The 15,383-nt window shown below is 43.2% G+C and overlaps 1 protein-coding gene across 1 annotated transcript in view; it reads right to left on the bottom strand.

Moving 5' to 3' along the window:
• The window catches only part of NSF (N-ethylmaleimide sensitive factor, vesicle fusing ATPase), a 96,829-nt gene that overhangs the window by 43,271 nt on the left and 38,175 nt on the right, over positions 1-15,383 (bottom strand). The window contains exons 3-4 of the mRNA XM_040331373.1: positions 13,420-13,519; positions 10,591-10,630 (exon numbers count right to left, since the gene is read on the bottom strand). Coding sequence (XP_040187307.1) covers positions 10,591-10,630; positions 13,420-13,519 — 140 coding nt within the window. The remainder of the gene's footprint in view (positions 1-10,590; positions 10,631-13,419; positions 13,520-15,383) is intronic.

Here is a 15,383-nt window from a genome sequence, read left to right as displayed (position 1 = left end):
TAGTCACTGAAAATACAATATAGCTTCAGAGTGAGACAGGAACACAAATGCAGGATATGAGCAGTGGATGGAGATGAAGCAGAAGGTGAAACATTACTGTAGTATGAGACGGGGATTATTGATCTGCATAAAAACCACAATGACTGACCCACAAGGGAGAAGTACACGTTGGCTGCGCCATATGACTGAGCGCGGCATCACACGCTGCAAGTTCCCATCAAGGAAACCCCAACAGGCGGGCCTCATTAATAAGCCGTTACACTTTGCCAGAAAAATAGACGCCAGGATTTATCATGGGTACAGCCAAGACATAAATCACAAAACAGCGCCTGTAGGCGTCTGTATAAAAAGAAAAAATAGATTCCATCTTTCTGAAAATTACATACCCCATAGGAGGACATCTCACCTTTTTATATTTTGTTCTTTTTATATAGACACTCCTACAGCGACTTCACGTCACTCAACGGTCCATCACTTTATTGTATTTTGTGTCACCCTAAATATTTATTTATTTTGTGTGTATATGGGATCCCCTATAGCAGGGTTTGACAAATTTGCTTGGAATCTAGGAGCCAGCTAAAAAAGTTAGGAGCCAAAAAACGCACCCCCGTCCCGCCAAGCTCGCGTGCAGAAGCGAACGCATATGTGAGTAGCGCCCGCATATGTAAACGGTATTCAAACCACACATGTGAGGTATCGCTGCAATTTGTAGAGCGAGAGCAATAATTCTAGCCCTAGAGCTCCTCTGTAACTCAAAACATGCAACCTGTAGAATTCTTTTAAACGCGCCTGCCGGTAATTGAGGCCGCAGCTTTGCGGCCTTCTGCAGGCCTAAGCATCCCTTCTGTGAAGGCCGCAAAGCCGCGGCCTCAATTACCGGTGGGTGTGGGGCCGCCGTGATCGCGGCCTGCACCAGCCGGTAATTGAGGCCACGGCTTTGCAGCCTTCTGCAGGCCTAAGCTTCCCTGGGCGCCAGGTCACAATTTCTTGTCGCAATTGCAACCGGGCGCCCGGATTTTGTCCAGCCCTGCCCTAGAGGGATTTTCTTTAGCGCTTATCACCATTTTTGATTTATTCCTATTATTGTGTACAGTGAACACTATTAGATACTGCAGCTTTAGAACACATTATTATTATACCTTGTTCACATTCTTTTACTCGCCAGTAGCGCAAAAGCTTTCTCATTTATCAATGCCAGTCTATAGAGCTGAATTTGCATCGCAAATGGATCAACTTTTTAACGCAGCTTAGATTCGCAACGCATTGATGTGAACGGCATAGAAAACTAAGTTAGTAAATTGACTTGCGAATTTGAGCAATCGCAATGGATCAAATTCGCAATAGAATTCACAGTAGTGTGAACCGTCCCCAAGGCCTCATGTACACTGCTGCTGCTCAACAGATATATAGGAGGCAGTTGGAAAAAAAAATTCAACTACCCTCCTCGATGTTATCTTATCAGTACATGTACACAGGGTCGTTTACAGTCGTTTCTAGGCAGTTGAGTTTTTGAAACACAAAAAAAAAAAGAGAGGCATTTAGAGGCATTTCAAAGGCCAAACGCTTCTAAATGTGGCTAAACGCGGTGTTTTTAATTTTGAGCCATTTTGAAAATAAAATTAACACGAATGCCGCGTACACACAATCATTTTTCGGCATGAAAAAAACGTTGTTTTAATTTTTTTTTATTTAAAACGATCGTGTGTGGGCTTCACATAATTTTGGGGGTTCTGAAAAACAAAAAAAATATGTTTTCGAACATGCTGCATTTTTTATCGACGTTTTAAAACTATGTCGTTTTTCGGTTTGTAAAAAATTATTGTGTGTGGGCTAAAACGACGTGTAAAACCCGCGCATGCTCAGAAGCAAGTTATTAGACGGGAGCGTTCTGGTAAAACTACCGTTCATAATGGAGTAAGCACATTCATCACGCTATAACAGACAGAAAAGAGCGAATCGTCTTTTACTAACACGGAATCAGCTAAAGCAGCCCCAAGGGTGGCGTCATCCGCATGGAACTTCCCCTTTATAGCGCCGTCATACGTGTTGTACGTCACCGCGCTTTGCTAGAGATTTTGTTTTTAAAACGATGGTTTTAATGAAACGTCGTTTTAATGATGAAGTTGGAAAAACTTTTTTTTTTCTACATGCCGAAAAACGTTGTTTTTTTTTTAATGCCGAAAAATGATCGTGTGTACGCGGCATAACACTAAGCGCAAACTTGGCTAAACGCGGCAAAACTGACGTTTTAAACGTGGGTTACTATCTGTCAAATTCAGGGGAGGTTGTAAAAATGTCCCGTGTACACGAAGCTTAAGCCTCAGCTCCAAAAACAGCCAACAAGAAAAATCTCATTCATTTCAATGGCACCTGTTTACATCTGAGCGTTCTATTGCCTAAAGCAAAACTCTCGCCGCTCAAAAAATATACATGAGCTTCTTTTTTTGGCAGAGTGTTTTTACCGCTTTTACATTGGTGACCTTTTGAACTTCAAAACGCCTGTATAAAAACGCTGCAAAAACGCCCGAAAACACACCTGTAAAATATCAAGGCCTAGATATGAATGGAGGCTTATGACCCGTACAGACGATCCGAAAATCTGCAAATTGTTACTTTATCGACAGTGAGGCTAATCTATACAAACTGGCACAAGGTGGTTTTCATTCCTCACCCTGTACTAGTATGAAATACGGGATATGACCATCTTGGCTAATAGCGACAGATTACATTATCCTGCCATCCCAAACGTTTTACCCAATAGTGTAAACAAGCCAAATAGACATCTCTTGGGGACTTCAGTGCTGGGCAATCTGAGCTTGCGTCCTCAGTTCTGCCCATCTGCTGCTGCAAGTGGTTCTCTCTCACTACTGGATTTTTTGTTTTTCTATGGAAAAATGCAGCAAGTGGAGCAAGACTTCTGTGGGAAAGGCAGAACTGAGAAATTAGACAGGGACATCTCACCTCTGATCTCATAATAAGACATAAGAAGTCAGCAAATGTGTGAAACAGTGTTAACCACTTGGGATCCGCGCTATGGATGAAAGACGTCCACAGCGCGGCTCACAAGTCCCGAGTGGACGTCTTTGGACGTCCTGTTGTTGACATTCCCCGTGCGCGGCGCATCGCTGGGGAGCCAATGCGTGTGACTGGCGGCCGCGATGTCCACCAGGTACCCGAGATCTGCGGTGACATCAGGGACGTGGAGCTCTGTGTGTAAACACAGAGCTCCACGTGCTGTCAGGGAGAGAGGAGACCGATCTGTGTCCCTTGTACATAGGGACACAGCATCGGTCACCTCCCCCAGTCAGTCCCCTCCCCCCACACAGTTAGAACACACCCAGGATACACATTTAACCCCTTCCTCACCCCCTAGTGTTAACCCCTTCCCTGCCAGTCACATTTATACAGTAATTGGTGCATTTTTATAGCACGGATCGCTGTATAAATGTGAATGGTCCCAAAATTGTGTCAAAAGTGTCCGATACGTCCGCCGCAATATCGCAGGCCTGACAAAAAAAAAAAAAAAAAAAAAAAAAAAAATCGCAGATCGCCGCAATTACTAGTAAAAAAAAAAAAAAAGAAAAAACATAAATCTATCCCCTATTTTGTAGGCGCTATAACTTTTGCGCAAACCAATCAATATACGCTTCTTGCGATTTTTTTTTTAACAAAAATATGTAGAAGAATATGTATCGGCCTAAACCGAGGGAAATTTTAATTTTTTTAAAACAAAAATGGGATATAATTATAACAAAAAGTAAAAATTTGTGTTTTTTTCAAAATTTTCTGTCTTTTTATGTTTATAGCGCTAAAAATAAAAATCGCAGAGATGATCAAATACCACCAAAAGAAAGCTCTCTTTGTGGGAAAAAAAAAATGATAAAAATATAATTTGGGTACAGTGTTGTATGACCGCGCAATTGTCATTCGAAATGCGTCAGCGCTGAAAGCTGAAAATTGGTCTGGGCACGAAGGGGGTTTAAGTGCCCAGTAATGAAGTGGTTAAATCAAGAAAAAAAAAAGTTCAAATAGATCATGTTTGTTAACAAAGTGAAATCAATTTTTATTGCCGATCCAATTCCTTTACATGAACCCCAAAGCCTAATATGGGGGTAATAGGATAAAATAATATTTTGCAATACACAAGTCCTGCGGCTGCTGCTACCATGACAATGCAGCCCGTTCAGCACCTCGGAGAGCTCAGTCCTCATATGACCGGATTGTGCTGCAGAACTAACCTCTCTGCTATGGAGGAGGAGGCAGCGAGCTTTGACATTGCCAGCGACTCTTCCTCTGACATTGCAACATGAATCCCATTCATACTGTCCTCTACAAGCCAAGAAAATGACTGAATAAGTATGCTAAAGAGAGAACCTGTACATCTGATATACAGTATGCAGAAGGGACTTTTTATTCTCTAAACAGCAAAAAAGGAACAAAGCCACAATTAGGGCTGTGCAACAAATCGATTTGATTTAAAAAAGGTCAAATCGATTTCAGATTTTGACAAAAATCTATTTTTTTTCCCCATGATCGGCAAGTACACCGCACAGCTCCTGAGGAGCTGCGGGCAGGAGTTTTTAGGCAAGGATTTGGCTTAGTCTGCGAGGCCAGACGCCACGGACTAGGCCAAAGCAACAGCCTCGCCTAAAAACTCCTGCCCGCAGCTCCTCAGGACCGGTGCAGTGTCCATCAAAAAAATAAATAAAAAAAAATCACCCAGCTCTAGCCACAATAGTTATAATTCACTTTCCAATCCCACAGACAGCAACACCCCAACAGGAGCCGTATATACTTGTTTATAATCCTCCCCAACCAACTGTTGAAGAGAAATCTAAAAATGTAAACAAGTGTTTGTAGTGGACATACTTTAGCAGTTTTATTTTGATCAGTCAGCCAGCTGAACAGAAAAAATTGAGCCAAATGCCCCATCCACACATTTGAGGAGAATTGAAGAATCCTCCTCAAAGTCTCAATGTAATCTGAAGCGAGACCCTCTCCCCCCCCCAGCGCGCGTGAACACATACACAGCAGGTATGCCTGCCCCTCACCTCTGCTGCCCATTCACAGAAGCCTTTGTAATTTGTTCACATAATAAAAAGGCTTCTGTGAATGGGCAAAAGTAGGGGAGAGGCAGGCATATCAGTTCCAGTCACTCTCCTCTCGAAGGAACAGAGACCACAGTGAGCAGCAGAGCTCCGGAAGTTATCTTCCTGGATCACAATAAACCTGAAAGATGTGAATAATAGAGATAAGTATACAAGGCAGTAGGGACCTTGTTAGACTCGCCTCATAATATGCTTGCAGATTTTACAAAGTAGCTACACTACTGAAATTCTGCTTTAATATTGACACCCGCTTCAGATAGCTAACTAAAGTGCACTTTTAACACGCACGGAATGTGCGCATCCTGCACCATATTCTCATGTGAACTGGCCCTGAATGTAACCAAAGTTACCTGTGCTTACTGTGTCCACTACTGGGGTCGTCAGAGATTTTCTCACCGCTCCAGGTGAGCCCCGTGAGCAATCAAGGGCGGTTGAACTACCAAGGTGCTGGCGGTGCTTGTAGCAATGGCAAAATGAGAAACAAAAACTGGATAGCCGCACTCCAAATTGACTTAAAAAAGTTGTCTTTAATTTTCAACTGTACACACACAGTCACTGCAACCAACAGAAAACAGGACAGCCGACGCGTTTCACACTTGTAATTTAGTGCTTAATTATGGCTGACTACTGGGGTCATGGTAGCTCCTACACAAGGCAAGTCTGCATAAAAGAACTAGGTTTATAAATAAGCATGTGTGCACAGGTACCCATCATTTGGAAGCTCTATAGGCTATAGGTTCTTTTTACAAAAATAATTTTATACTAAATAAAAACAGAGGGGTTATATGGCCATTTCATTTTATACCCAGTGCTTAATTTTCCTTGAAAGACATTAGTTGGAGACAATTAGATAAAAAAAAAAAAAAATACAAAAACCCCTTTGGAAATTACAATCACCTTGCATACGGTCTTCCGGCACTGGGCAAGAGTTTTTAGTAAAACCATCTGTTACCCACAAAGCTCTGCAAACAGACTCCACATGGGCACTGCCATCTGTTTTGAAGGCAGCAACGGGTTACAACTATAAGCACAATGTAATCTGTTTGGAGAGAGGACAGATTGATGTGCTTCAGAGGAAGGCCCAGAGTTCAGCTCATCAGCTGATTGCATACAGTTCTGCAGATTAGAAATTATTTCCGAACAACCCAGTGTACCCTATTCATGTGGCAACGCTCCGCTTTCCAGGGGAATTAAATCACCTGAGCGTTCATATGAAGTATGATCACACAGAAAACACTTTATATTATTGTTTATACATTTCTTCACAATTATGAAAAGGTTTAGAGAACATTTTTTTTATTTGAATCTATTAGTAACACCCATCTTAATCCCTTTAATTATCATCTTTGGGAATTGTAGAAACTGGGTTGGAACTAATGCAATAAAAGCTTCCTGTGGCAATGATGGCACCCAGAGGCAACACAGCCCTGGGTAGAGATTTCTTCATTCATCACACATATGTTTGTACAAACACCCCTATGGACTTTGGAAGCATAGGCAGGCCGCCCCTGTGGTTCAGCATGCTTTAATGATGCTGCTTGCTGTTTATTTATGTCTGAAGCTCACACAGACTCCATATGTTTTTAAGATACAGCGACAAACAGCAAAAGGAGGATGCAGGAGGTGGTCATGAACAGGGTATATCCTGTACCCAGACTGTGGCATTGGCACACATGAAAGTATCTGGAGGGAGACAGATGGATAGACAGGCAGGAAGTCCAGTTTGTTTAGGACTCTGGCCAGTCTGGAGAGTGGATGAGCTTCTCTTGCCGCCATCATCACTCCACTTTGTGTATGGTACCTAGCTGCAGGGCCGCTGATAAGGGGGGTAGCACCTACCCTCCTGTACAGGGCCCAGGTCACATAATTTCAACCGGGGGGCCCAGAGTAGCAAAAGTGGGCGCAGCTACTTGAACCTTTCCCCCTTTGGCCTTCCCTGTGTTTACAATGCTTCAGTTTGTGAATGAACAAGGAGCCTTTGTACAAAGCACTTCCTGTTCATTCACTCTGAGGCTGCAGAGAAACAATTGAGGAATATGTGCCCTTCAATCTTTCTGTCTCAAAAGTGAGACTTTGGGAATCTGTTTAGACCCCGGATATTTCATCAACCCCCACAGGGCTCTTCAGAAAAATAAAAGAAAAATTTTAAAAACAAAACAAAAAAAAAAACACATAAGGGCTCATTCTCGCGGGTATTCTGGTTGCATGAATGAGTGGTTTGACCATGCAGCTAGAGCTGTCTAGTAGGTTTGGTTCACTGTTCCTGTCAGCTAGGCTGTACGGGGCCCCATGAAGTCTAACGGCAACTCTGGCTAGCTGAGAGCCCAAGGTGCCTAAATAAAGGTGGGGCATTGTATTGGGGGAAATTACCCTTTAATTTTTGTAATGTAGGCTTTTACTTTCTTTTGTGACTCTTTCAAAGAACGTATGTGGTCTTGACGGTGTGCAGGACTGACATGCAAAAATCCCTGCCTTGTACCCTTGCAGACTGATTTTATATATATTTATATATTACAAAACACACACACATACAGTATGTCACAAGAGTGCACCCCTGACATTTTTGTAAATATTTTATTATATCTTTTCATAAATGAATGGGGGTGACTTTTAAATTAAATCAGATGGTGCACTTTGTGTTCTGATGAGAAAAGTTAGTCTCTGCATCCCTCAGGCGGCATCTCGCCAAAAATGACATTTTTGTTGCACAGGGTGCCTAAAATCTGACTTTTATCATAGTGCAGATTTGTTCACCCAAGCACAAAATTACATTTTTGGGAGCGTTCTATACACACCTCCATGTTGCCATATTGCACAGAATGTTAAATAAAATTACAGTGGTGCAGCATTAAAAGGAAAGGTCATTTTAATAACATTAAAATACAATATGGCTTGTGTAGAAATTGGGGGGGGGGGGGAGAGAGAGAGAGAGAGAGAGAGAGAGAGAGAGAGAGAGAGAGAGAGAGAGAGAGAGAGAGAGAGAGATAAGATAGATAAGATAAGATGGATACATTAGTTTTTTGGAAAAACTGGGGTTTTCCTTTAAGTGGTTCTTCAATCTCCTGCACACTACTCTCAGCAAATCTCCATGCTGTACAATACCCAGAACGGGAAACTTCTTTAGTTCATAAACAAATCACAAATGTTCCCCTACCTCTTGCTAACAGGCTAATAAAATATCAACGATTAGCCAGGGGAGCGGGGGCACCACAGAGGAGTTATATATAGCACACACAGAGGATTCTTAATTCTCCAGTGCCTTCATTATTCAGGCATGGCCTTCTGGTTCTGTCAGGCAAAGAGCAGAATAAATGTGGGGAAGACAGGAAACAACCAATTAATTTATATAATTTTGCGTCACATTAATGGGGGCGTGAAGATGACCCAAATGCCATCTAAATGTTCTATACACAAATACAGATCCTGTATATCAAATTATAAAGTCACGGCCAACTAAAAAACACCCAGATTGTTTTTATAATCTGCATATAAATCAAAGATAAATGTCTCAAAGTAAAACTAGGCAAAAATGTTAAAAAAAAAAAAAATAAGCAGAGATTAACTGATTAACTTTAGGAAGCCCACATAACTAAAAAAGCCAAGAACAGACATACAATGACATTATATGGAAATTAAAGGTGCACAGAATGGAAATTTTGCTGCCAAAATGCAGGATGCAAATGGCTGAAAATTACAGTTTTTAAAAAATATTTATATTTTTATATAGAATTATATTATATTCGACTTTTTAAATTAATTCATGAATTTGAGGTGGTCAGCCATTATTGGCACCTTTAGTGCAAGAAAAGCTCAAGTAAAATGTATCCCTTAAATTCTATGTATGTCTTCACACTGGTCCGTTAAAAATCTTGCTTGCGGCAACATTTGTCAGTTAAGCCCTCGTTCACATTGGAGCAATTTGTCTTGCTAGTTAACAGGTCAAATCGCATGACAAGTCAAACTGTTTTGCCGGCAATGGCATTGTTCCAAATCGGTGCGCCGCCAGATTTGCGGTGCCACACCGATTTGCAAAAGTACCGTAGTTGCTGCACTACTTTTGCCGATTTCGGGTGTGACTTCAATAGACAGCTGTGCATGAAGCCGCACAGATGTCTTTCAAGTAGCACCTGAAATCGCTCTGATCTGCTACTTTAGCACGATTTTAAAGAAGCATCAATGTGAACCAGGGCTTAAAAAAAATAAAAAAAAAAACACACACACACGACACACTTCCCTGTTGAAATGCATTCACGACCGGACACTCACTGTGCATGCGCGAGTGGTGCTACGCTCCCTGAGTGGACAGGCGATAGCCTGGGACCTGTCACATTTCCCAGGTGATCGCCTACAGGAAGGGGCCACTTAAGGCGATATGACGAGTCGCCTAAGCGCCCCCTGGGCGGAAGGAGGAAGTGGGACATGTAGTACCACTCCTACTAAAGCCCCCACTCCCCCCCCCCCCCCCCCAAAAAAAATTACATGCCAAATGTGGCATGTAAGGGGGCGAGGAGTGGTTTAAGTGGAAGTTCTACTTTTGGGTGGAACTCCACTTTAATCCAAGAAGGAAGTGTTAGTTACAATGTTTCCCGTTAAAAACTTGGCAGACTGCCCGGATATTTTCTTTGACAGCTGAGTGAGCAGATAAGTCTCTCCACTTGTTGAAAAAATCAGCAAACTCTACATTCGAGATGTCAGGGGGTTTGAATCGAGATCACGATTTTTTAGCGATTGTGCAGCTCTAGTGTGAACCCAACCTTCATGTTAAAATTCAGCCTGAAGGTAACCACCGATTATGCCTCTTTAAATGAATGCTCAGGCTAAATTACTAAGACCTGTGACCGAATACTCTGATTCTAAGAGAAACCTGTGTTTATTTCATTTCTAGATTAGAACCACGCAAAAAAAAAAAATATTCACTTGGGGCCCTTTCACAAGGGGCTGACCATGTGCAGGCTCCGCTTAAGCTCAGCGGGGATCGCTCCGTCGATCCCCGCTGAGCAGGCAGATGACAAGTCTGTCTCTGCACACTGTGCAGGGACCGGCCTGTCGATGGGGGAATCGGGTGACGACGGACCGTAGAGTCCGTCATTACCCGATCCGAAAAGTAGGGTTTTTCTCCGTCACACTTTGGCGGGTCGGATGTCAGCGGGCATGTCACCGCTGACATCCATGGCTCCATAGAGTGCCCATTTAGGTCCGCCTAAAAAACTGACAGGCATACTTGAACGGTCCGCCCGTGTGAAAGGGCCCCAAGTAATTTCATAACATCAACCCAACAAGAGAAAACCTTATCAGGAGAAAACATTCTGTCCGGGTAATGGAAGTCATAGAACAGAAATGAGAGGCACTTCTTTGGGGTGAGGGATGGGTCGTGTGGCAGAGTATTTGAAGTCCTTGTTCAGTGTGTTCAACGGGTATTTAAAAACCATGCACATTTTAAATACTCAAAACGGGAAAAGAAATGAATAAATAATGATTTTACCTTCTACGTCCTGACCAATGGAGAGCCCGGCCCATTTCCTCTAAAATAAATAAGGTAAAATTAAGTTTAAGTACTTCATCCAAACCTGTGAGCACAATAATAAATGTATCCTATTACAGTATATAACTTATTGTAGAAATATAAAGTTTAACCTACAGCTGGCATAGCAGTCTATCCAAGGGAAAATCCTTTGAAATAGCTCTCTATTAAAGTGGAATTGAAGTTCCACTGTAAGAAACCGAGCAGACAGAATTATTGCAGAAGAGACTTGTTCCATCTCTTCTGTTCTCTGGTGCTGTAAACAGGGCCGATCCTAGGGTCACAGGCGCCAGAGTGCAAAAATATTTCTGGCGCCCCCACATGGGCGCCGTCATTTTACTAACTCCTCCCCTTTACAAATGTTTCTATGGCAATGACTCAACCACAGAGATGCTCCCCCACAAAGTCTTCATTACAGAATTATTGCAGAAGAGACTTGTTCCATCTCTTCTGTTCTCTGGTGCTGTAAACAGGGCCGATCCTAGGGTCACAGGCGCAAAAATATTTCTGGCGCCCCCACATGGGCGTCGTCATTTTACTAACTCCTCCCCTTTACAAATGTTTCTATGGCAATGACTCAACCACAGAGATGCTCCCCCACAAAGTCTTCATTACCCTGGGATCCCTACATGATCTCTTAACAATAAACAACATACGGGAAGAGAAGCAGAGTACTTTATTGGGACCTGGAGGGGGAGCCTCTGTGATGGACACAGAGAGGGCTTCTGTTAGAGAGTCTGTTAGATGTTTGGCGCCCCCAACTCTACAGGCGCCTGGGTGCAATGCACCGTGCCTAGGATCGGCCCTGGCTGTAAACGGAGCTGCGCATGTGCAGTGGAGCTTACAGTGCCGGGCTGACTATCTCCTGCACATGCGCAGGAGTGACATCACCCCCCTGCCGGCCAATGAAGAGGCCCGAAGACTGCCACCCAGAAAAAGGTGCGGGTGCCAGCGAATGACCGTTGGATAGGGAAATATTTACCCTTTCGTTCCGCTTGAAAGAACAGTCATATACAGTATATCTACTGCACTGTGTCCTACCGTTACAACAGAACACACATAAAAGTTTTTAAAACTTATGTACAAAATAAAATGAAGAAAACGGTTTACAAAGCGTTTAGGGAAACCTGTGCCAAGGAAAATATGCACAGGCTGCCATCGCTGACTTTGGCTTCAGAAAATGCTGGCTGCATTCAGACCCTATGGCTTCAGTTCTTTGAACCATTAAAGGGGTTGTAAAGGTAAATTTTTTTTTACCTTAATGCATCCTATATAAAACAACATCTGACAGCACCGCCATTCCCCCCCCAGCCCCCGTTTTACTTACCTCACCCCTCAAAAGTCCCGGGCGCGTTCTCGTCATCCTGTTCGGTTCCCAGCCTGGACGTTGGCTGGTGCTGCTGTCAATACCAGCGGATGACATGGCGCGCCGGGGGGCGGGGCCGAGTGATACAGTCGGCAGCTATGGCCGCCGCTGTATCATGGGAGCGCGCTCGCAAAAGCTTTCCACCATGCAAGGGAGCTCTCGCATGAAGGTGGAAAGCTTTTGCAAGGAGGAGCAGAGACAGCCGTCGAGGGACCCCAGAAGACACGGATCGGGGCCACTCGCGGACTGCACAGCGGAGGCAAGTATAACATGTTTGTTATTTTTAAACAAAAAAAATCTTGACTTTAGTGTCCCTTTAACATGAAACCAAAATCAAGAACACAGGGACATGACCTCAAACTAACTGAAAGAAAACTTCCAAACTAATTTTATAAAGTATTATTTTACTGAAAAGGTAATTGATGCTTGGAATAAACTTCCAGTAGAGGTAGTGAGACAGTCAACAGAAAATGGCTTCAAACATACTTAAGACAAACCGATCTATACTCAAGACTCCATGGACTACTCAATGTTTTTCTGCTGGCACTTCTCTAGGTTTCTATGTAATAAAGAATAAGTATCTAAAAAGAGGAATTCTGACTTTGCTTGCCGTATTTGGATTTTGAGTCCGTGACTTGAATTGGAATGTGGTGATTGGATCAACATGACAACCAGGCAATAAGCATTTTTCAAAAAGTCAGCAATGGCAGCTCCCACATTTCTCTTGACAGGGAATTTATAAACACATGGTGTTGTCTGGCTAAATTGGAGAGAACATGACCTTACAATAGGACAGTCCAATGCTGGAGAGACAGGCAAGCACAAAGCTCCAGGATATTGATCAAGAAATGAGATTCCACTGATGACCCTGCACCAACAGAGTGCCCAGGTCGCCCCTCCCCCTCCTACACTTCAATTTTTTTGTTCGCTCACCACTGGAGGCTATAGCCCCCAGCAGTGATTTTTATATTCTTACAAATGGGAAACCACATGCATTCAGAATACAATAATGCAGGAGGAGGAAATTCCCCAGCAACACTGACTGTGTTGATGGGGGAAGCAATATTCTTTCCTTCAACCCAGTGTAAAAAAAAAGAAAATTGCATAATGTATGGCCGGCCTTACATTGTAAGGTATATAAATAAAATATTAGAGATTTCCTTCAATACACAAATGGCAAGTGAAGACCACTGCTTCTTCCTCCACTATCTGACATGGCACACTTCTCATTTACTTGATCCTTTCCCGGTTATACCTGCCAAATTCCTGTAGATTATAACGCTACATAGGCCCACACCTTTTGTACCTGGATTTGCTCTGAATGTGTTACTTTGCAACTGGAATTCTATTACTTCCAGTGCCACAGGAAAATCAGTAGCAATAACAAATAATCACAGGACAACAGTAACAAAACAGACACTTACTTGAGGGAGACTGAAAGCAATAGTCCCCGGCACCACCGTGTGGTGGGTCTTTACGGTGAAGATGTAGCGATGGTTTGGTGAAGTCCTCACGCTTACATGCCTGGATAAAAAGAATTAAAAAGTTGTGTATGTTAAACAGAAGTTAAAGTGTTTGTTACCACAACATTTCATCTTCCCGATATGTGCCTGCTGTACTTTGAGAAAGTATCCTCCTATTCTCTTTGTATTGCTTCCTTTGTGTGAAATCCCTGGTGTTCCTGCCATTCCCTCTGCTTTTCTATTAAAAACTGACCACACCAAGCAGGGTGTGGTCAGTTATCTAGCTCTGCTGTTAAATATGCCTGCTGTCCGCCAATGATCAGACTTGTCCTGACACGCCCCCACATGCACAGCCATTCATTGGGAATCTCCGTGTACTGCTGCCTCTCCTCCCCCAGCTCTTATGCAGCTGAGAGCAGAGGGTATGTGATCACTTCTAAAAAAAAAAAAAAAAAAAAAAACCCCACACATTATACAAATGGCTTTTTTATTTATCTATACAACGATTTGTCTTTCATTTCATCTTAAGCCCCTTTCACACCAGGATGGACCTGCTAGACAGACTCCGCAAGCTCCGTCTCCACTCGCTGTGCAGGGACAGACTTGTCAGAGCCCTGCTGTTCTATGGGGAGATCAGATGAAAAACGCACAGCCTGTCTGTTTTCATCCGATCCACTGGACGGATGGCGAACGTATTGCCATCCGTCTGTTTTCAGCAGATCTTGTCGGAACGGTTGGCAGGCGAGTGTCAGGACACATCTCCGCTGACATCCGCCTGCCCATAGAAGTCAATGGGTGGCCCGCTCAGATCTGTCTGAAAAACAGACAGATCTGAGCAGCCCGATGGTGTGAAAGGGGCCTTAAACTGAATGGGTTGTTTTACAAAGGTAATCATTTACAATCACTTTAACATTTTAGGACTTATTTCTTGAAGAGCCTGAATGAACATCTTTTCTTGCTGGTCATAACAACCAAACAGATCATCTTCCATACTGTAATGGCAAAAACAAACATCTGATTGCCGATGAAAAAAAAAAACTACTTTCAATAACATAGCAACCCTTTTACACCTCCGACCTATAGGATTCTTCAGAAGAGTGGCTGAACACGCCTCTAATTTTATTATATTCTATTAGGTGAATCCTATAAAGGGTTTGCCACAAAAAATAGAATTTTTGTACTCACCGTAAAATCCATTTCTCTGAGTTCATGGACGGACACAGTTTTCTTATATTCTTGACTGTAAGGTTATGCTCAGTCTATTAGGAGAGGACTAACTGCAGTCAAGAGTATAAGGAAGCTGTGTCCGTCCATGGACGAAAGAGAAAAAAAGGATTTTTGTACTCACCGTAAAATCCATTTCTCTGAGTTCATAGACGGACACAGCCTTCATTGACCTTAGGGTTATGCTTCTTCCTACCAGGAGATTTATCTCCTGGTAGGAAGAAGCATAACCCTAAGGTCAATGAAGGCTGTGTCCGTCTATGAACCATAGAGAAAACCACAGAGTTCTGCGGTCTCTATGCAGAACAAGTTCACGGCCCACGCCCTTCAGACAAAATTCCACGGCTTTGTCCGACGAAAATCCAATCGTGTGTATGAGGCTTAAGGGAGCACATGACGCATCCCACAATCCAGCACTTGGGGTCTGAGCAGCCAATCTTTGGTCCAGGAGTGCTGTGAGACTCTGTTTAACTAACTCAGGGGTAGACAACCTTAAAGAGGTGGAGATCTATCTGAACACCATGGGAGAAGTCCAAGATTACCAGGCACAGTGTCACCTTCTCACACCTGATTTAAACCTCCAATTGCTGTGTTAGGCCTCTTTCACACGGAGCGGACCGTTTTTGTGTCCGCTCCGTGTGTGTCCGTCGGCTCAGCGGGGATCCTCCGTAATTCCCGCTGAGCTGTCGGCGGACAGGGCG

This window comes from Rana temporaria, chromosome 12 (assembly GCF_905171775.1).
Source record: "Rana temporaria chromosome 12, aRanTem1.1, whole genome shotgun sequence".
NCBI lineage: Eukaryota > Metazoa > Chordata > Amphibia > Anura > Ranidae > Rana > Rana temporaria.
This window is presented reverse-complemented; position numbering and strand designations above follow the sequence as displayed.